Source organism: Erithacus rubecula (genome assembly GCF_903797595.1).
Source record: "Erithacus rubecula genome assembly, chromosome: 3".
NCBI classification, from domain to species: Eukaryota; Metazoa; Chordata; class Aves; order Passeriformes; family Muscicapidae; genus Erithacus; species Erithacus rubecula.
Genome location: NC_136689.1, coordinates 57,220,537 through 57,242,305, shown reverse-complemented (window position 1 = coordinate 57,242,305; position 21,769 = coordinate 57,220,537). Strand labels below are relative to the sequence as shown.

The 21,769-nt window shown below is 34.0% G+C and overlaps 1 protein-coding gene across 4 annotated transcripts in view; it reads left to right on the top strand.

Annotated features, from left to right (window-relative positions):
- ATP9B (ATPase phospholipid transporting 9B (putative)) overlaps positions 1–21,769 on the top strand; it is a 149,751-nt gene that overhangs the window by 36,417 nt on the left and 91,565 nt on the right. For all 4 annotated transcript variants that reach the window (XM_079300853.1, XM_079300852.1, XM_079300855.1 and 1 more), the window contains 2 exons: positions 3,786–3,844; positions 10,222–10,273. In XM_079300853.1, coding sequence (XP_079156979.1) covers positions 3,786–3,844; positions 10,222–10,273 — 111 coding nt within the window. The remainder of the gene's footprint in view (positions 1–3,785; positions 3,845–10,221; positions 10,274–21,769) is intronic.

Genomic DNA, 21,769 nt, shown 5'->3' with positions numbered 1-21,769 from the left:
AGGTGCAACATTAGATCTTTATGGCTTGTAACATTTCAGATCTACCAGGGACTTTATTCCTGGTATTTAGACCATTTAGAACAGACAAGTTTTTAAAACTTTATATAAATTTTGTCTGATTAGGGAATCAGTACTAACAACAGAAACAGAACTTGAAATTTTAAAGTAAGAAAGGATTTAAAATAGAGGCCAGAAGAGGGAAAAAAACAACGGGACTGTTATTCCACATTTTTAAAGCACTGAGCTGATTGGATAAGGAAGAATTCTCTCCAAGAGTAGGCAGGACACACAGTAGAGAAGGCAGAATAGCTTTTTTGTAGAGTTTTGCTATTGGTCGTTAAAGACTAGCCTTGCTTCACTATGTAAGTTGGAATTTGAAAGAACAACCTACAGGCAGCACTTGCTCTGAAAGATCAGTATCCTCACCTTCAACTCACTGGAACTTGAGGTTTTTCCCCACTGCCTGTCTGCTCTGCTCTCCTCCAACTTCCCATTGTGTTATATGTCCAATTATGCTAATAGATATCAGGAAGAATTTTCATATGGTCTATGCTGCCATCAGTCAAGAGTTTTGTATGTATGGGTTAGAGACAAGCACTATTACTAACTCCACAAACTGTACTTCAGACAGTAGTAAAGGAACTAAGGTGTAGTAGCAAATCATACAGAATTTGAAAATGCTGTTTTGAGAAATGTCTGTTCTTTCAAGAATGGCAGTCAGGTGATGGACACATTTTTTAATAAAAAGAAGCATAGTTTTTACTCCCATTTTGTGTACTTAATTTCCTAATTTTTTGTGTGAAGTACTTGTTAGCACATATGAGATATTTATTACTTTTTCAAATCATTGCAGTTCATTTAAACTGGCTTTATCTCAGGAGTATAATGACTTACTACAGACACATTTCAATGTTCCTGCTCAGTGTAATTTTCTACATCGCTTCAGGCGAAAGCCTTGCGCCTTGGTGGACTATAAAGTCTGGATGCGCAGCCACTTCTGACAGCTTTGGACTTTTTATTGGTAATTACACAGATGGTGAAGTGTGTTTTGCAACGGAGATGTTTTTAGAGAAAAAATAGTTTGCAAAAATAATTTATGCAGTGAATAACATTCAGTGTCTTTTTTTTTTTTCCAAATGCATCTTTACTAAGATGTAGTATTGCATTATTTTAATGTTCTCTGAAATGGTATCTAATGAGTCTCATTTTTGCTAGCCTAAAAAAAAGCATTATGTGTTGACTTTCCAGAGTTTTAAGTCACTTTTTTAATTACTGCCACATTTTACCATTTAGTATTTAATGTAATATATCCTGCCATTCAAATTTATTGTAGAATTGTCCTGTATGTATGTAAGGCCTTTTCCTTATGTGTGAGGATATACAAGATGATCCAGCAAGACATGTTAGTGTCTAATAAGGAGAACATTCTATTCTGTTACAGTAAGTCACCTAGAAATAGTTTGATAAGGAAACTTTTCAATTCATTAAGTGAATTTCTTGGAGTTGCTAGATTAAGTACAAAGTTGCAGTGTGTGGGTTCCTCTTGGTGTACTTGGCACTAAAAAAATCTTTGCTTTATATCTGTCCTACGTCATGTTACACACAAACATTCTACTCTCTCTTGGCTTCACAGGCTTAGTGTCTTTTGATCTTTACTGTAGATGCAGTTACAGTCTGACTGTTGAAAATCTGATTGCCAGTAGTTGCATTTGGTTAGTACCTCTGAATAGTTTTGCTCACTGCATAGCTGGTGTAGATCTGAGACTTGGCATAGCTCGTACTAGAATTTTTGTTACTGTTACTGCTGTAATCAAGTGATTGACTGATAAATTGATGAAAATTGTTAGCAGAGGAATGGAAAACAATATAGGAAATTCTATCCTTTTGGTAAAGCCAACAGACTTAGAAAGCAAAGTAACATTACATTATTTCTTCTGATACATGCTATTCACTTCTAGTCAAAACTTCAGAATTTTTAAGGAGAATTAACAGGCTTGTGAAGGTAAGCAAGTGAAATATGTTGATTTTATGTCAGACTGTTGTTTTAGTGGTTGAGCTTTAGTATTAGTTACTTTAAATTAAAAGAAGTAAGAGCTTTTGATACATTGACAGTAATTTAATTTGCATAGGATTCTCAAAATTCTTCAACTAGAGAGTTGCTGATGTTCTTGCTACAGCTTTTCATACCTTCTGCAGTTTTCAGCTACTTCTTCTCCCCTTCACAAATTTATCTATTGAAGATAGCATTTGTCTTATATTTGAGAGCTGAGGACAGAAGTTGCTTCTGACAACTGAAAAATTGAACTAGTGTAAAAGGTCACTATCAGTAGCAAAGTCTGGCTCTCAGAAGTAACTTTGCAGACAGGCCAAACAAAAATTGTGATTTTCCTGACACTGCACATTTTGGAAGTGCTATTTTAATGGAAAATGTATTAAATATTAGCTGTATATTATGAAAGTACACCTATTATTGACTGAATTAGACAAAGCAACTGCTGCTTTTGCATGAAACTTTAAAGAACAAGTAGTCAAAATAATTATTCATAATATGAATCTTACTGCCTTTTACTAAATGTAAACATAACAAATTTTGGTCTCTCTTTATTGAGAGTTGTAATGGATTTGCATCCTACCCTAGTTTTTTTGCTATACTTAGTATAACAGAGATGTGATTGTGCATTGACAAATCTGCTACTCATAGTATTTTTTATTAAACTTCAAACATATTGCTGCTCCTTCTGTGCTTTTTGTGTGTCTTCTGTTCTCATTCATTCCACCTGTCATTTAGAACACTACCACCTTCCGATGTTTTGACATACTTGCCATTTTATACCTGCTGCTTGGAATCATGATAGTATTTCTGTTGAGGGAAGATCATACTTACAGGAGGTCTGTTTTAGTTCAGCAGGCTATTCATATGTGTGTGTATTTATATCCTGAGGGGATTTTGGGTTTTGGTTGGTTTTAACTCAGGGAAGCAACTTTATTTTGGAGTTGTAGACCTGGGACTAGAACTCCTGAATTATAATGAGATCATTCATAACATAATTTGGGCAATAGCTTAATCTCTCTGTCTCAGTTTTTCAGTCCATCAAATAAGAATGTTAAAACTTAACAGTCTTACAAATATTAATATCTTACAGAACATATGGAAATTAAATTGGAAAATATGCTCTGTATATTTTTGAGTGAGTTGTTCACAGCAGTTACTGAATGGGCAGCTTTAGAGAATGAAAAAGTTCTATTTCAGCTTTTGACATTTTACTTTTCTAGAATTAAATCTTTAGGCATTTATTTGACTTCAGAGAGATTTGCAAACATTATCAGGCAGTGCTAATTACATCAGGAACTTCAGTGGTGAAGCAGTTACCTGTTGGTAACTGGGCTGTGAATAACAACTCGTGTGCAAGACTGCTCCATGTCTATAAACCTAACAATTCTTATGAGACAAAGAAGTGCTGTCTAGTAGATGTGAAAGATTCCTTTTTCCAATATTGGAACTCTATTACAGATACTACAGATCAGTCTTGAGCATCTTTCATATGTATTTTTCCTCTAGTACTTCTACAATAGCTAACTGGTTACAAAACTGGAATTTTTTTAACCACTGGGTTGTTTTTTCAAACAGATGAAATGTATTTATCAATGTGTTCAGCAGAGATCTGTTTTGTATAAATTGTAATGTTTGCAGTTAACAGTAGCATCTATAACACTTGAATTCTGGGATTTCTATTTTATTATTCTTCATTAATGTTGATTGCATTTCTCCTTTTTTTTTTTTTAAGGTAAAGTGCAAGTTAAGAGTTCAGACATACAAGTTGGAGACCTCATCATAGTGGAAAAGGTTGATACTTTTAAAATATATTTTAGAGACTAAAGATTATTAACATGCTAATTATCTTCTGAAGAAAAGTGTATCAAGGTACTTATCTGTGAAGTCCTAAGTAGCTAGTATTTTAGTTCAAGTCCTATTTGAGAATCTTCAGTAAAGCCTATTATAGAATTATTTATATTTTAATTGAATGTATATATTTATGTTCTAAGAATAGGTATGTGCTTAAATCAATCTTTGAAGGAAATACAGAATTTAATTCCCTGACATATGCTGTGCTGAGCTGAATGTTTTAAGATGTCTCCTTACTTATACCTTCCTTCTGATGGTTGAATCAGCGTTTCTCTGTCTGAAACTTTAAAGGAATATTTTTATTTTTTTTATTTTTTATTTTTATATTATTTTAAGGTAATATGTATTTAACTATATATAATTAAATAATAAGAAAGTTTATATCTTTTTAAATGGACAGAAAGCTTTCCAGTTTGTTTGCAGATGGTGAGTGAGAGCTGTGACTTTTTCTTTGCTCAATATTAACATTGTAATAAAGATTGTTGCTTATATCAGTTGCCTTTCTAGGCTACTAAGAAATTCCTGAGATCTTAGAAGTCAGCTTAAATTTGTTGTCAGAGGTAGCTATTTTTGCTTAAATTAATGCTGGAAAGGTGACTCACTTTCTGAGTACCTGCAACTAATTCCCATCACACTGTATTAGAGAGCTGATTCATTGAGATGCTGGAAGAAGACACTTCAAATTAAAGCTTGTATTTACTTCTGCTTGGTTTGGAAAATTTCTGTTTCTGTCCTTTCTGTTTCTTCTCTAGTTCAAAGAAAAAAACAATACACTCAAGTCTCATTTGCCTTGCTGCTCTCAGCTTTGTATTTAGTATTTTTTTTAATGTGGTTTGCATAATTTCTTGCTTTTTTTCCTGGTTTTTTTTTTTTTTTTTGTCCACTCTGTGTACCTAATAACTTTTTGAGCTTGTCTGAGCAGCAAGTACTATGCTGCACAAGGTAGGCACTGGCATGTCTGGCCTTTACATCTGTTTTGCTTATACCTTGTTACCTTAGAGTGCAAGTGGAAATGGCTTGCATGTGCTTGCTTCTGCTATTCCAGAACTTCTAGGAGACTGAGATATTTGCTTTGATTTTTATTAGGAAATTTTTGGCCATTCTTGAACTCTAAACCTGGAATTAATTATTATAGTGTGTAGGGAAGACTCTGATGGCTACTTAAGTAATCTGCCTTCCCTGAAATTCACCGTGATCCATCTGTATGTTGGATTATATTAGAATTTGGAAAACTGGAGTTACTTTGGGAATCATTTTGTCATTCACAGAGTTGGTCATTAGAGTCTATTTGAACAGTATTTGCAGTAGCTTAGGGCTCATATGTTGTGAGTACCTGAAGTTTTTAATGAAAAGAGTGATGTTTAAGGACTTAGAGAAAGTATGAGTAGTGTGCTTTTTGATGAAGATTTTAGTCAGGTATATCAGTAAGATGCATATAATGGTTTGAATGTAGTATTTCACCTTTCAGCTCCCTACTGCCCCAGCAGAGCTGCCTTTTTTCCTTTTGACCTAGCTGGGGGTGCTTTCAGACTAATGAAATTAAATGTTTTCTGGTTCTGTTGAGGAGTGTATTTTGTTGGAGCAAGCAGTTTTCAATTTCAGAGTATGACTCTTAAGCCAAAGAACCAGTCAGGAGTGAAATGTTCAATTGCTCACTCTAATGACAGAGAAACAAGTTAACATTGTATTTGACTGGTAGATGCATCAACAGCATTTCTGCAGTGAAATTAATGACTCACTTCAGCTGAAGATCCATATGTTAACTAGTGACTGCATCACAAATACTACCAACTTAAGTGAAAGGCTTTTCTAGATTTAAAGTTTGAATATCCTGTGATTTGTCTTTTTTTTAATAATCTAATTAATTTCAAACTATTTCTTAAATGGCTGTAATATGCTTAATATAGTTTAGTTTCCAGTAATACATCTATTGTTTCAACTGAAAAATTCATACTGAGCTATTATTAGTCAGGCTGAAGCCTGAACAGATGAAAATATTGCCTAATTTTAAAAGCTGAAAGATATCCATATCTGTTAGCTGAAAAATGGTCCCCTGTCTTGAACAGTCATGCTGCTTCAGGGTGTTGTCCTTGGCTGGTGTTAAGATACACTTTTAGTTTCCAGTGGAAGCACAGATGTGCATTAGTGTTCCTAAATAAGACAATTGAAGGGATGAGTTGTTGAGTTCATACATTGTTACTTAGACACTGTACCTTATTGACTGTTTGGAATACATTTTGGAGATGTGAGGAGGGCATAAAACTCAGTAATACGTTTAGTTAATAGAAGTTGCAACACATTAGTGGGCCAACATTTAACAATAACAACACATAATAGTGATTTAAAGCATGAGAACAGTAATGCATTTTCTTAAAACCTTGAGAGCTTTTCTTGGACCTGTAAAGGTACAATTTTTTTTCTTAATCTTGAGTGTGAAGTGAAATTAATCCAGTATTTGCAAGGATTGCAGTTAATGCTAACATGCAGTATTTCACAGTGTGCAGATCCAAGAAGACAACTGAGAAGTGCCTCTTCTATTTATAACTCAGAAGCAAGCGGGAGTATTTTAGTTAATTATAAAAGTACATGGTTCATTGCATGAATGGAGAAGAAAGGACAGTACATGCAAATTTCCAAAGGTCTGTAGCTATGCACAATTGAGGGGTGTTGGAAGATTGACTAAGGAATAGGAAAAGTTTATGTAAATAGCAACTGCAAGATAAAAACATGAGAAAAATATAAAAGCAATTTGAAAGCTATGAGAAGAGTATTTTTTAAGTGAATGTTGTAGCCTGTGTTGCAGGAAAGTATAGATGTCTTTATGGGTTTTCTTATTTACCAGTCTGGCTGGTATTCCAGAATGGCATAGAGTTACTCATGGGAACCCTGGAGCTGGGGAAGCACTTGTCTTGTATTGACCGTTGGCTAGCTGGAGTTGGTTCTCTGTGACTAAATGGAAGTCAGCAAACACTGAGATAAATGGAAGCCCTCCTTTTCTGGAGATCTAATTTTGCCCAAATTTAAGAAAAACAACATATTCAAGTAATTTTCATGACTTATATATTCAAATTTTCATATATGTTCATATGCATTTCTAGTATCATCTCCACAGTAATTTAGATTATGTAGTTTTTTCATGGGTTTCTGAATGCTTGAAGTTGTATGTGTTGTCATTTTAACTTGTTCTACTTTGATAAATATGACATGAGAGGGCTAACGTGATTGACATACTGCTGCTGTTTGACTGACAATGTAAAATAGAATTTAATTTCCTCCATAATGAGATGTTAAAGATTTTTGTAGCATACTTGCCATCTGTTTCTGTGTAGTCACCCTTTTATAGTGACTAGGTATGTGTCTGCAGGGCTATATTTGCTGTCAGCAATAGTAGTGACGATGTTTTTGGTACCTAGTACTCCTGCAGTGTCTTTCTGCCCACTTCCAAATTATGAAAAACCTCATAATAAAACAAGATGTCAGTTTTAAATTCTTTCATGACAAGTCAGTCTCTAGCCTTCCCTGCGTGGTAGGATACATTCAGATACATTTATACAGAAAAGGTTTCCTTATTTTACAGGAAAGAAAAATGAGCAAGACAAAACACAAAAGAAGGCAAAATCAATATGTACTTTTGTATTAAAATGAGAAAATATTCACATGACAAATTTGATCACAGTCTATGACTTTCTTATTGGGGGGCAGTGAGGGAGGAGTTGCTGATCACCCTCTGATAATCAGCAACAGGGCACGAGGAAATGGAATCACAAGGGTGTGCAGTGACAGTACAAGGAGTAATGGCTTTAAATTGAAAAAGGGTAGATGTAGAGTAGATAGTAGCCAGAAATTCTTCACTGTGACGGTGTTGGCCAGAGAAGTTCTCTGGTTGCCCAGAGAAGTTGTGAATTCCCTGTCCCCAGAACTGTTAAAGGTCAGGTGGATGGGCTTTGATCAACTTTGGTCTAGTGAAAGGTGTTCCTGCCCGTGGAAGAGGGCTGGAACAAGATGATAGTTAAAGTCCCTTCCAACCCAAACCATTCTATGAATGAAGCTGTGTTTGGGGAAGTTCTGGGAAAAGGTCTGTCACTAAGAGGCTGCACAGTCACTGGAACAAGATTTCCAGAGAAATGGTCATCGTACCAAACCTGTTTGAGTTCAAGGACTATCTGGATGTTGCTTTTAGTCAAATGGTTTAGTCATGGATAGTCCTTAAAGCACAAGGAGTTGGATTCTGTGATCATTATGGGTCCCTTCCAACTTCAGCTATCTATGATTCTGCCCAGTTTTGTCAGGCATAAACTATCTGAATCTTGTATACTCTGTGCCAGGTGAATGTTTCACTCAACCTGAAATGTGTCCTCTGTGGAAGTTGGTAGTGGCTTGTAGGTACTTCCTTTCTATTACCAGAACTTCTGTTTAATTCAGTATTAGATCACTTGACTGTTATTTTTGCAAAATTTTTGGATGTTGGTGAAGTGCTTTAGCTTGTTTACAAGTAACTGGAAGTTTGTAGGCATGAAGTCAGTAACCTGAAACTCGTGTAATGGATTTTTGTCAGAGCTGGCAGGGGAGCTGCAAAAATGTATAGCTAATCTATAGTAAGACTGGATATCTGTTTAATCGTTATTGTCATTTAAGGACAGAATTATTTAATTTTCAAGTTGTCTTTTCCCTTTTCTCTTTTTTCCTTCTGAAAGGGGCAAAATAATATAGTTTAATCTTTTTTCTGCATTTTTTTCCAAATTTGAATGAGATATTCCTAGTTGAATCTGGGCTTATGATGGATAATAAATTTCACTACATCCTTAATTATTAGCTCTTAGGAGGCAAGATTCAAAAAAATGTTGTACTAGTTACAGATGAGCAACCTCTTCAAGGTGAATACTGTTGGCATACAAGCAAGTGAATTTTAACTTGCTTTAACTTCATTTTATGCCAAAGCATAAAGAGTTAAAATGGGAAATGCTGCAAATGATGAAATATTAATTGATAAAAAAGCATAATTTTAATTTATGCAGAGGGTTTTTTGTAGAAAAATTGTAAAATTTTCAGGTAAACTAAAACATACATCTATTTTTAGTGTTTCCCAACTTCCTTATTTTTCAAGCTTCGTCTTTGCTTATGATAGTAACCCTCTCTGTAGCCCTTTATGGCCCCTCTTTACTGAACTTCCCACAGACAATACAGTTGCAATTGCTTCCAATCCCATTTATAAACTGGTGTTGCTGAGAGTATGTTACAAGAACTGGTGAGAAGTAGCAGTCTCTCAGAGATTCAGAGTTTACATCATCTTATTTTGGAAGCTAAGCCCATAGTCTGGCAGTTGACTCTGGCAGATCTCTTCAGATCACACTATTCCAAATGACACTGTTGTGGTTGCATGATGATCTTGGGAAACTTTCTTTGGATTAATGGAAAACCTTTCTTTTTTCCTTTTCATCCCTGTGTCTTGCAGATTTTGATATTGGTTATTTTTGCTTTCTCCAATATTTCATTCCTAAACCCTGTGTTGGCCATGTGTAGCTGGTGCTGGTAGATGCCTTGAGAACAAGTGGAGAGAGAGCTCAGGATTTGGATAGTCATGTATCAGATACCATGTGTGTGGGAGACTGGTATTGTTCATTTTGTTTAACTTGTGAAAGCTTAGATTAGCCTTTCTGTGATGAACAAATAATTGAAAACTTGATACAGATAGTTCTGGATTGTGCTGGAAAGGACATGGCAGGACAGGTACATCTGACTGTGCACATGATTCTATGGCTTCGATAGTGAGGAAGAAATTCTGTTCACTTTACATATGTAAAAAAAAATAGAAAAAATGCTGTTCCCTAATTTGCTATTTCCCCTGTGTGAGTTTGTGTGTGTAGGAAGAGAGAAGAAGGCTTGGTATACATAATATTTGTGACTTGAGAGCCAAGACAGATATTTTAAATTTACCTCTATTTTTTTTCTATTATGTGTGGTAACTGAATGTCAGAATTTTGCTCAGTGAAATTGTGTTTTAAGATATTTCTATTAGGTATTTATATACTTGAAGTACTGTTTTCAGTCAAGAAAATGATAATCTGTTCTTCAGGTACTTAGGATTCACTTTTAGAGAACATCTCAAAGGATTAGCTGTTGTTTGCTTATTGTATAATTTTTTAAAAATATTGATTTCTGAATTGCAAATGCTGAATGTAAAGTACTGTGAGAAATCCTATTTTAATTGAGTTTCAATCCAATTGTGACCTTTTGGTGATAGATCTTACTGGACTTTTGATTGGAATTCACTTTTTTCCTACTTACAAAAAATATACCTTTTTTTCTTCTTCTTTTAGAATCAACGAATCCCGTCTGACATGGTGTTTCTTAGAACCTCAGAAAAAACTGGTATGTTTTAACAATTCACATTGGTTACATGATAAGTTGGTGATTGTGGTAAAATTTTAAATGATACATTGTGGCCCATTTGAAATGGTTAAATAGACTGGTGGAGCTCCACCTTTATCAGATTAATGGGAGAGAGTCTATATGTGACAAACACATTCTTAGGCTGTAAATGAGGACTAATCTTACTGTGAAATTGAGATTTGTATAGATATGTTTCTCTACATGGATGTTTTTTATGAGCTTTTTAAACAAAAGGTTTAAATATTAAAAATGCTAAAAATATTTAGCAAATGTATTTATAAGACTGTACTTGATTGGTATGATTTGACATTATTTTAAAGTATTCACAGCTGATCATTGTCTTGCAACATGCATTAAATGTAATCTGATTGTGTTTCTGTTATTACATTGAAAAGAACTCAAATCTGAACCTAATATGTGTTCAAAATAACTATTTTTGGAAAAATTTATTGCAGTGATCTGAACTTCTGAAATACCTTTTTTGGGGTTTTTTTATTCAAAGTAATACTGCCTTTTCAGTCAGTCAAAAAAAAAGCCAGAAAACTAGGAATTTTCTTGTGTGAGAAAAATAAAAAGTTCTGCTTGTTAGCTCCTTTTCTCTCCACATGATGATAGGGGAGTACTCTTAATCTTTGAGAAACAAATATCTGCTTTATAGCAACCTATAAATTATAGCTGTTTTGTAAAGTTTAGAAATTACTACTGGGTGCACCTGTGTATAACTCAAATGAGTTTTCCTCCTTTATATTACCATTTCTCTTCAGATCCTGAAGAACTGTCTGGTATTTGTCAGACAGCACTAAATTTCACAAAGCTAATAGCTGTGATATTGGTAAGACCTGTATTTTGTGGCACATAGTATTTCACTGTGGCACTGGAGTTCTATCATATATTTCAGATAAAAGCCTAAATTTGTAGACATCATTTGAAAGAGAAGACAAAAATATTTCTGATAGCCTACGGAAATCTAGTAGAGCTATATATTAGCTAAAAGAAGAAATTACTGTAATGTTAATGCTGATTACATGCAGTGATCATCTATAACTGGCCTGGAGTGACAAAGTCTTCCAGTGGTCTTATATGAGCTCCATTTTTATTAACCAGCCTCAGGTTCAGGGCTTTTCTTTTTATTCTCTCTCAGAACCACAATCTACTAAAAAACATAGTTTTCTATTAATAAGCAACAGGTTAACTAGTTTTATTGGTGTTACACTTCCTTAAAAACAAAACAAAAAACCAAAACCATACAAAAATAATTTTCTAAACTTCAAGCATATGGCAGTAATTGCTTTTTGACTAAAGAGTGAACACTTACATCTGTAATTGTTTCTTCCTGATGTTGCAGTTTTGACTGATTTATGCTTTAATTTATTGTTGAAACTTTTAAGTATTTTGTGTAATAGTTTTTGCATGGTTTTATGTTCTGTATGTAATTTTATCTTCTGTGTAATAAAGCAGTTTAACTATAGCTTCTTACTATAAATCTCTAAAGAGTAAAGTGGAGAGTTTGAACTAATCTCAAAATCCAGACCTCCCTGTAAGCTTCTTTTAGGGTAAAGTACAGTTTTCCAACTTCAATATTTATATTACATATTAATGTAATCTGCAGCAGTGCAATATCCTACATCATCACTCAAAAGAAGAAGCAATTTGAGTTAAAAATGGGCAGTTTACAAAGTTCATCCAGAAACTCACCCCCAATGCAATTTTACAGTTTTCTAGGATACTTTTAACTCTGCAGCAGCTGCATTCTGGGGTATCAAGCTTATTTTGATAAAAATAATTTCTTATTGCATGTATTTTTCCCTTTCTTTTTCAAATGCATTGTCTTTTAGGTAGAATAATCTCTTCAAAGATCTGATGATATAGCTTGATGTCAATTGTCTGCCAGTATCTAATTTCTAAGATTCCTGTGTTTATTAATCAGACTTTGACAGAATTTGTAGTCTAAAGGCTCATATTGGTGGGACTTTCTTTTGTATTCATGTGACAGTCTGTAGCATTCGTATTCCTCTCTTTTATGGGTGGAGGCAGGTAGATGGTTGTTTGTATTTTGAGTTAGGGTTACTTCCCAGGGGGATGGAGCAGGTGGAAATCACTCCTCAAATGTGAATTCTTTGCTGCTGGCTGGCTCCTTATATAACAGAGATTTTCAAAAGATTTTCATTTGTTTCAAAATAAATAAAATTAATTTAAAAAAATTAAGCATGAAAAACTTATGAAGTAAGATATATTTTGGAGTTCTATGTGTTTGAAAAGATAGGAGGGGATTATTTACAGCTGAATCTTGATTTTACTCATTATATATGGCAGAAGTGACAAGTGATTTGGATGATTTGTCCCATTTATCAGACTTCCAACAAATGAAAGGAAATGTTCATACTGAGCTGGTTGCAAAAGATGGTTTAAAGATTATTTTAATTTCCTGTATAAGCAAGCAGCATGCCAAAAACTGACTACCTTAATGTAAAGCTGCTATGCAAATGTATGCAAGATTGTTACACCAACACAAAGCTCCCTTTCTGAAATTAAACTAGATCTTAAGTGGCCTTTAATAAAACTTTCAGGATCATTTTTTATTTGTTTGGATGTTCTGTACATTTCATTTATCTATATGTCATCTCAATCAAAAATCAAAGGCTAGACAGGGCATTCCAGTTTTCATCATACAGCTTTATCATTGTCCACAGAAGCTGCCAACTGAAGTGTGTGTTAGTAACTTCATTATGGGAATACCAAAGATACTGTGTGTGTAAAACACAAGAAAAAATTCAAAGAGAAACTCTTTCCTTCTCTGATCTACAATCCTTGCACTCCACATTGGCTGTGCCTTGGTGCAGTGACTGGCTTCTGATACAGGTCAGGCATTTTTATGCTAAAACATGCTCTGACATGAGCTGGGTCTGGTCCTTCCTGAAAATCTCGTGCATGTGTTCATAAGACTCAGTGTTTCTGGAATATTTGTACTCTTTTTACTTTCAAATGTGAAATTCTGAGAGGAGTGCAAACTTTTAGGGTAACTACAAAGTGTCAAAAAAAGAATGAATGAAACTGTTTTTTTCCAGGCAAGCTTTTTATTTACATGCCTCTAATAATTTCAGATTCTTATTATTCATGATGAAAAACTGGAAAATGCGGTGGCTGGTTCTGAGCTAAGCAAACATTGATTTTAGCTATCAATCTTTGCAAGGTCCTAGAAGAGATGACTGTTGGAACTGGCAGCTTGGCTTTTACTTTGTTCATATGACTCTTTCATCCTCTCTTGTTTCACAAAAACTCAGGGAACTTCCTAATTTTGAGATCATTTCTCTGTCATACTAGGTTGAAATTGGCCACAAGTCAAAAGTTATTGGGAGAAGGATGGCATGGCAGAACAGCGTTGTACAGGGAAATAGGGCTAAAGCAACTAGTTACCTATGTCTGCAGCTAGGGTAGAGGGGTAAAAAGGGTAAAATGCTTTAGGTCTTGTGATGTGCTCCATAGACAGTAGGACTGCAAAGAATTATTTCTATTCTGTACATCTGTTAACTACTGTAGGCCTATGACAGACTAATCACAGTGCTGACTTTCCTTAGTAGCTCTTTATGGGAGTAAGAATTGCTTACTCTTCTTTATTGATCCTGAGGTCCTCTTTGTCATGGATTATGCTTTGTGATGGTATGAAGAGCAGAGCTGGATTTTCTCTTCAGCCTGTTCTGGTGAAACTGAGCTTTCAAAGGGTGAAATAGTTTTCCTGGTCTGCTTCAGCTTTCCTGACCACGGTATTTGAACCTAGCACGTCTTTTGCATGGAGTTAAGTTTTTTGGTAGACATGATTCCATGTACAGGAGCAGCCACTGCTTCTGGAAGAGGAGTATTTTTTTGTTAAGAGAAAGAGTACTGCATTAAAATATTTCTCTTTTAGCAAACTTGTAAAAGTTCATTAAAAAAAAAAAAACTCTATGTAGAATTCTGGTAAAATAAAGTTACAAATCTTAGTACCTCAGCTGCTGTAGATTTCTCAACAGCTACTAAATTGACAAAAGATGTTTTTGTTTTGGTTTGGTTTTTTTTCAGTGGTAGAGGTGATACACTGGAGAGAGCAGCTCCCAGTGGCTGATCAGTTCCACTGGTATCAAGTGTACTCTCATGCAAAGGTTTTTATCATAAACCAAGTTTGGTACTGTTTGTCCTTAAATCCAGTACATAATAATTTACTGATGTGGGCATTGCAAAACACTGTCCACCGCTACAACTGTGCAATGCAAGCAGTAAGGAACTGGAAAATAATTTAAAAACTCTCACAATCCCACATGGAGAAACTTTAATTCTTTGTGAGGTAATGCAAGTTGCACAGTTGCTACATCCAGTATTTTCAGGCCACTGTTACATTGTTCTAGCACTTGCTCATCAGCCCATTTCTCCAGCCTGTCAAGGTCCCCCTGGACCATTGCATAGATCGGTGTTTTGAAACTATTTTAAAATGGTGCATTTATTCAGGCATAAAATACTAGCTGCAAATATATTTATACTTTTCAGAATTGCAGGAAAAAGAGTAATTTCCCTAGCATTAAAATTTGTTGTTTAAGAGTTTTCAGGATTCTTTACTTGTAATCACTTTAGCAACAGTGATAAGTAAAATGTGGGAATAAAACAGGAAAATAATTTTTATTTTGAGGCTTTGGAGCAATTCATTTCTGTAGCAATATAACTCTCAGATGTAATTTTTATTTTAAATGCTAGCCATTTAACTGGCATAAACTCTGCAATGTGAGTATAGGCTTAAATAGTCATTCATACAAGTTGGTTTTCTGATGGAAGGTACTGTGTAGCCAGTAAAGGGATGCTCCAGAATCTACCCTCTCAAAGAAAGTCTGCTCATTAAAGAAGTCTTTTTGAAAATGATGAGTTTGATGCATTCTGATGCATCAGAATCAGATGATGATTCTTAAGCATTTCTGTGCAAAAAGAGAACATTGTGCCACCAGATGTGTTTTACTTGTTTAAAATATCTAGCTTTTGTAGGTCTTAAAAAGCAAACATTAGTCAAATATTTATGTCAAAAAATTAAACTTCAAACTCACTGCAAGGAAGAATATAATAAAGATGATGCCAGTAATATCTATTTATTCTGGACAGTTAAGAATAAATGTTCTACAGATAACTTAATTGTCTGGGACCCAGCCTGTTATAGAACTTAGATATTTGAAAATCAAACCAGAGGAGAAAATGTCAGTTTGGAATTCTGTTGTGCAGCTGATGTCACTTTTTATTTCTTCATAAAACCAGCTATTGCGAAATAATAAGTCTGAATGATTTGCATTTGTCACACATTCTGGAATTTTCTATTATGTTTAGAAAACAAGTGCTGTAAAACCTACCTGTCTGGAAAATAAAATGCTTTGAAAATCTATTGCTATAGAGAATGATAAATGACTAGAGTTAAGTTTTGCACATACGGCCAGATAAAAGTTTATCTTCAGGGCATGAGTAGCTGCCAACAATCTGTCCAAACTACTTTAATCTGTTTCTCTACTTCAGTTCCTATTCTGTTTTTAGCATTTGATTTAACTCAGGCTTGAAATGTTTTGGTATCTGCTTTAAGCCACTGAGTACTGGTGATTTGACGTGATCAGCCACTTGTTTAAGATGTAGTCAGATAGTATGAATGTTATGTGGTGGAAGGAGGTGGTCTCAGCAGGCATTAGGCTCCCAATAATATTCTACTCTCTCTATTGGAACTATAACATTACACAGTAAAATATTATTAGAAGACATGATAATATATACAATTCCCTAATTATTTTCTTTTATTTTCTGTGCATAGTTGTCAGACTCGTACAATCCATGTGTTTAATTAGATTTGCAGCAAAATAAGCATTAACAAAGAAATATTTCTCTTTTCTTCTGTATTAAAAAAAAAAAAAAAAGATGAGTACAAGTTAAGAAAATTGATGCATAAGGAGACAATGTATTGTGTTAGGCATAAATTAGCCTATTCCTATTTCCCAGTGCTAATGGATTTTCCCAGAAATTTGAGGGAATTTGATGGCTTGGGTAGCAGTCTGAATGTCCCAAAATCCCAAGCAATTCTCCCTGTTTGGGAAACAATGGAGTAACTGAAGGTGAGAATCATCAAAGCAGATCCCAGAGGCAGGGCAAGTCAGGCAAAAAAAAAATATGTATATTAAGAACTGATAGACTTGTTGGTACATTGTCAAAGGCTTTGAAAATAAAAAAACAAAATTACTCTTGATAAAGTAGGGTTCAAGGGTTCCTTGTATAGAAATTTATAAGATTTTTTTCTGTAAAGTATAAAGTCCAGTGTTAAATCTTCATAGCTGGGTTAGTTGTTTCTTCCCAGTTACCAGTAAATAATAAAGGAAACCTTGCTTTTCCCTGCTAAACTTTAACTAAGAATTTATCCTCTTGTTTTTCACACCCCTGTTTTTCTTATTATAACCCAATGGCTTTGTCAACTCCTTTGACTTGTTCTTTTCTGTGTTTAAGCTTGCTGAGATACCAAGGCTTTTATTACCGCTCCCCTTAATTTAGTTAATGGAATGTCCTTCAAGTTGATGATCATTGCTGCTACTAAAATCATGGAGGGGCAAAACATGTTCTCAGTGGATACTGGTAAATTTGGCCATATGCTTTTCTCAACCTCCTCTGTGAACTTTGCTTTCATCAAAAGAGGAAATGCTCCTTGAGTCTTCTATAAGCACTCTTCTTTGAGATGTGTATATATATATATTTTGTGTTAATGGTCTTCAGAAATATGTAAGTGCGTAAGAGAGGTTGATGGGGACAGCGAGTTCTGCTATGCTGTCAAAGCTTTCAAATGATGGAGGTGTTTAGTTCATATTTTATCTGAAAAGTGAGAATTTGTTCTAAGCATTGTCTGTGGCAGACTTTTTGATTGAGTCATTACTCTGAAGATGTAAATAACGCACACCAATTTTTTTCTGTATCGCTGGGTTTCTGCAAAAAGAGATTTCTAGTATGCATCAGAAGAATAATGGAGCAAAGTGGTGCATCAGATTGTATTAAATGGAAAAGATTATTGGTTTTGAGTATCCTTCTGTATATCTCAATATAAGTCAGTAAGCTAAAATTTGAGAATCGGAATACAAATATAGACTTTTTTTTTAACTTGGAACATTGCTGTATCTGAAAATTCCATAATGTTTTAATAGGGATAAAAATTCTTAAAGCATACAGAATCAATACTGCAATTCAAAAAAGATGCAGTGTGATCAAGCTTGGATTAAAAAAACGTCTGAGTTCTTGTCAATAAGGAACTGTGATGAGTTTAGGGGTATCATATTGACTGTGTATTAATACATGGTATCCTATAAGACCATCTGCTGATTGTTTAGAATGTAAATGAAACTGTTCATGGATCCAGTGACTGATGGCTTAAATTCCAATTAATCAATTGCTTCATCAGTTTCTTAATTCAGATCAAATATCTCGAGTACACACAGTTCTTCCCCAGTCTTAAGAGAAATTAATGCTTTTGAACTAATTTAATCAGCCTTCTATAAATGTGCATAGTCTGGAATGGTGATGCAGGTTAAATGTTTAAGATGTTTCAGATGTCTTGTGGTTTTGTTCCTCCTTAGAAGCCATCATAATTGAAAGTAGTAAATGAAACTCTGTACTCCAATATGTCATCTTGGTGCTGCTATTCACCTTGTCATCAGTTTAAAATTTTCATGTACATAGTCACTTAAGTAATATAAATGATTTAAAAATTAAGTTGTTTGTAAATGATCTGGTGTAAATTGTGCAAAGTCAGTCTGTTTTTTCTTTTGCTGGCTGCATTCTAGTAACCTATCTATTTCAATGTTTTTCACATAAAGCAGGAAGGTAATATTGCCAAAAAATATAAAGCTGTTTGTGACACTGCAGTTCCACGTGCCCTGTTTCCCACTGACCCATCAATTAATTCATCAACACTTGACACAAGCTCTTCACTCTGACACTTATACCAGTTGATCTTAATTTGATTGCCGTTAAAACCTTCCTTTCCTGACAACTGTTGTCAATTATACAAAATAAAATCAAGTATTCATAAGTAGGCTGTAATAGGATATAGGCAGACAGATTTAATAATTCAGTTTTGCTGAGGCTTGAAAGGCATTAGTTGTACTGTTGTTCTCATTTGTAAAAAATTCATTGGATACAGCTCTGGTGAAAGAAGGTAGACATAATTTTATTTATTTAGATTTGACAGAAAAGAGCCCACACATGTAGTGATGGTTTAGCACTATCTCTGTTTAAGAATAACTGACAGGAATTTTTATGAGTTACATATTATATATATATAAGTAAATGTAATTTACTTATATGATATTTTTTTAATTAATTTAAGTGGACATAGTTGCTTTTTGACAACATCTGTAAAGGAGTGTGAAATTCAACCCTGCATTTATGCAGAAAAAACAATACCTTTTCAAGATTGGGGTGCCTGGTTTTAATTATGCTTCAAAATATGCATATTCCTGTACATCTGCTATATGCAACTAAATTATAGTTGCTTCCCTCTGATGCATCTTCCTTACAATATAACATTAAAATGTGTGCTATGGCATATTTGTATTATTCCTATAAGTTTACTTTAGTGCTTATTGGCAAGTCAACTTTTTCAACTTGCCAATAACTGGCAAAAAAATTTGCAACCAGAAATCTGCTAACTTATGTTTTTTGAGAGTAAATATAGTTTTCAGAACTTCTGTGTTGATTAACTTCTTATACATATAAGAATACTTAATACTTCTTATTCTTTACTATGTACACTGATCTTTGTAACAAATGCCATGTGTGGGTTAACTGGTAAGGCTCTGTGGATTTGAGTGTACATGTGAAATCTAAAAATATAAATATTTTAAAAAATAATTTCACTTGTAAAATGCTGATTAAATAGGTGTAGTCAAAGACAAGATCTGCTCAAAGTTATTGCTCAAAGCAAGTGCAGAAAAAGTGAAGGATAGAAGTGTGGAACTCATTTTACAATGTGCCATTTACTTTGTTGCTTTTTAATGCTTGTGAGGATAAATTATTCCTTAGCAGGGTTTTTTTAGTTGAATTGAGAACCCTCTTGTGTCTCATCTCACGACATAAAACCGCTTTCTCAGACCCTCTTCCAGGCCAGGAGTTGGGAAAAAAAATTCAGTTTGGATACATGAAAAGTTGGATAGTTTCATTTGTTATGTCAAGAAAACGATCTTAATTTTTTGTTACTATTCATCAAGAAACATGGCCAGTCCTGGAAAGCAAGTATTAGCATATTTTCTAACTTTCTCTTTGTAAAAGCAAAGCAAGTAGACTTCATGATCAAGAAGGAAGTAGAGAGGAAGCTCTGTCTTTTCATCATCCCACTCTACCTTGAACTTTTTGCTTGCCGTTTTCAGAGTCTGATTTGCATGTAATTTCCATGAATCGATGCATGCATTTTGAGGTATTTGTATTTAATTGTGCAGTCTAAGATTATTCAAGAGTATTACTAACAAAGAACATTAGGACATACTTTCATAACTGGTAGGATATTCTGTGTGTCTGGTTATTTAAGGGCACTTAAAGAAAGTATGCAACAGAACAGTCTTTGCCTAAAGCATCTCTGAAAGAAAAATGTCTGTGATGTGTGTGTATGTAAAAAATGTGTATGTGATAGGAATGAATGTAATCTAATCAGGAGATGATACAAATAACACACAGTTTTGATTCTGCAGCAAACAAAATCAACTTCTCTAGGGCAGTTAAGATTTTCTTTCCACATATATTTTAAATATTGCATCTCATTGTAATAAAGAACATTTTTTTTCATTACAGTTTTCCATTAAAATCATGTGATGCAGTTTTACATAGAATAAGTTATTTTCTTTTTTGGAAATAATTGGTCTTCGTGTCATTGGAAGTAATTGGTCTTAGTGTCAATACTGCTATTTTGGGCTTCTTATGTTAAGTACACTTGCTATAAAAAGTACTTGTTAAAAAGACTGAATATTAAGCTAATTGTTTTAAGGAGAAATTATCCATCTTTCTGCATAACCAACAACATTTCCAAATCAAATAAAATAGGAACAAATAATTTAATTAATACACTGTGAACTTTCTTTTCTGAGTGACTTTCTCAATGAATCCTGTAACCTAGAATACATTTAAGAATATTTGTAACATCCCAAGTAATAGCTTGTTTTCAGAAGCCTGTTCTAAAAACTGTATTTAATATTCTGGAGTACATATATAAAAATAAAATGGAAGTGCTTCGTAGTAGCATAAGTTCATATACATTGCTATAATTTCAGGAATTTAAAGATATCCACACATAAAGAAATTAATACATAAAGTGTGAATAGCAAGTTTGGTAGTATAAAAAAAAAAATACATTTGGCTATGTGGTGATGATGTATTAATTAAGAGAAAGGTTTTTATATAAATGTGTTATACTTGATTAAGAAGCTTCCCTTTTTGGTTTGGGGAAGGATATTTTTATTTTTCCTCTCCTGCACATTTCTTCTAGGGTAAAAATACAACCAACTTTTTCAAAGGATGACCTGTATTTAGTTTGAGAATTTTGTTTAGGGCCCTTTTTTCAGGATTCCTAGAGGCAGGGAGGTGACTGATGCATGTGCACATGTACACCATTCCCAGAAGTATTTGACACATGCACATCCTTCAGATATGTCCTGATTGCAGCCTTATGTGCAGCACACACTAAGTAGAATTGTTCCTGCTTAACTGACAAATCTAGACCAGGCATATCATGGCCCTAGGTGAGTGCCAGGTGAACTTTTTCATCTCTATTTCAAAACACCATAAAAGCTACTGAAGTAAATATGATTTTTTTCAATATTCTATCAGCACACAAAATAGCTTTAAAAATATATCTTTTTTATCCATAATATCTCAAAAAACATTAGTAAGTATGTTAGTAAATCTCAATGTATAATTATCAATGTATCCTTAAAATGTGAAGTTGCGTAGTTATATCAAGTTCTTACAATTACTTTCGTCCTTTGTATTGAGGTGCATTTTTTCCATGGAAAAGCAACCTTAGGGTAATAATTGAGCTCTTGCTAAACCACCAAAATAGAATTGTAGTCCCAGGACTTTTCTAAGCATTCAAGTTTCAAAGTTTCAACTGAAGTGGTTTAAAAAATCAGTTTAGTTGCTACTTGGGCAGCACCTTATATGCAATTGCTCTACATTGATTCCTGCCTGTCTTCTACTGATTAAGCTAAATGAATATTACATACTTGTAAATTAGTTTAAATGTGCTCATGAAGTTGGCACCACTTCTGATAAATGATTAAGCTATTTAATGTAATTTCCTTGAATCAACCTTAAATTCTAATTCAGATGATTCCAAAATTTTCACTTGAATGATGGAAATAAGTCAGATGTTCACAATGTACAACTTTGTCTACTAATTTTAATTGTATAGTTAAGGGAAATGAGCATCTGAGTGCTTCACTATATAAAGTAAAAGTT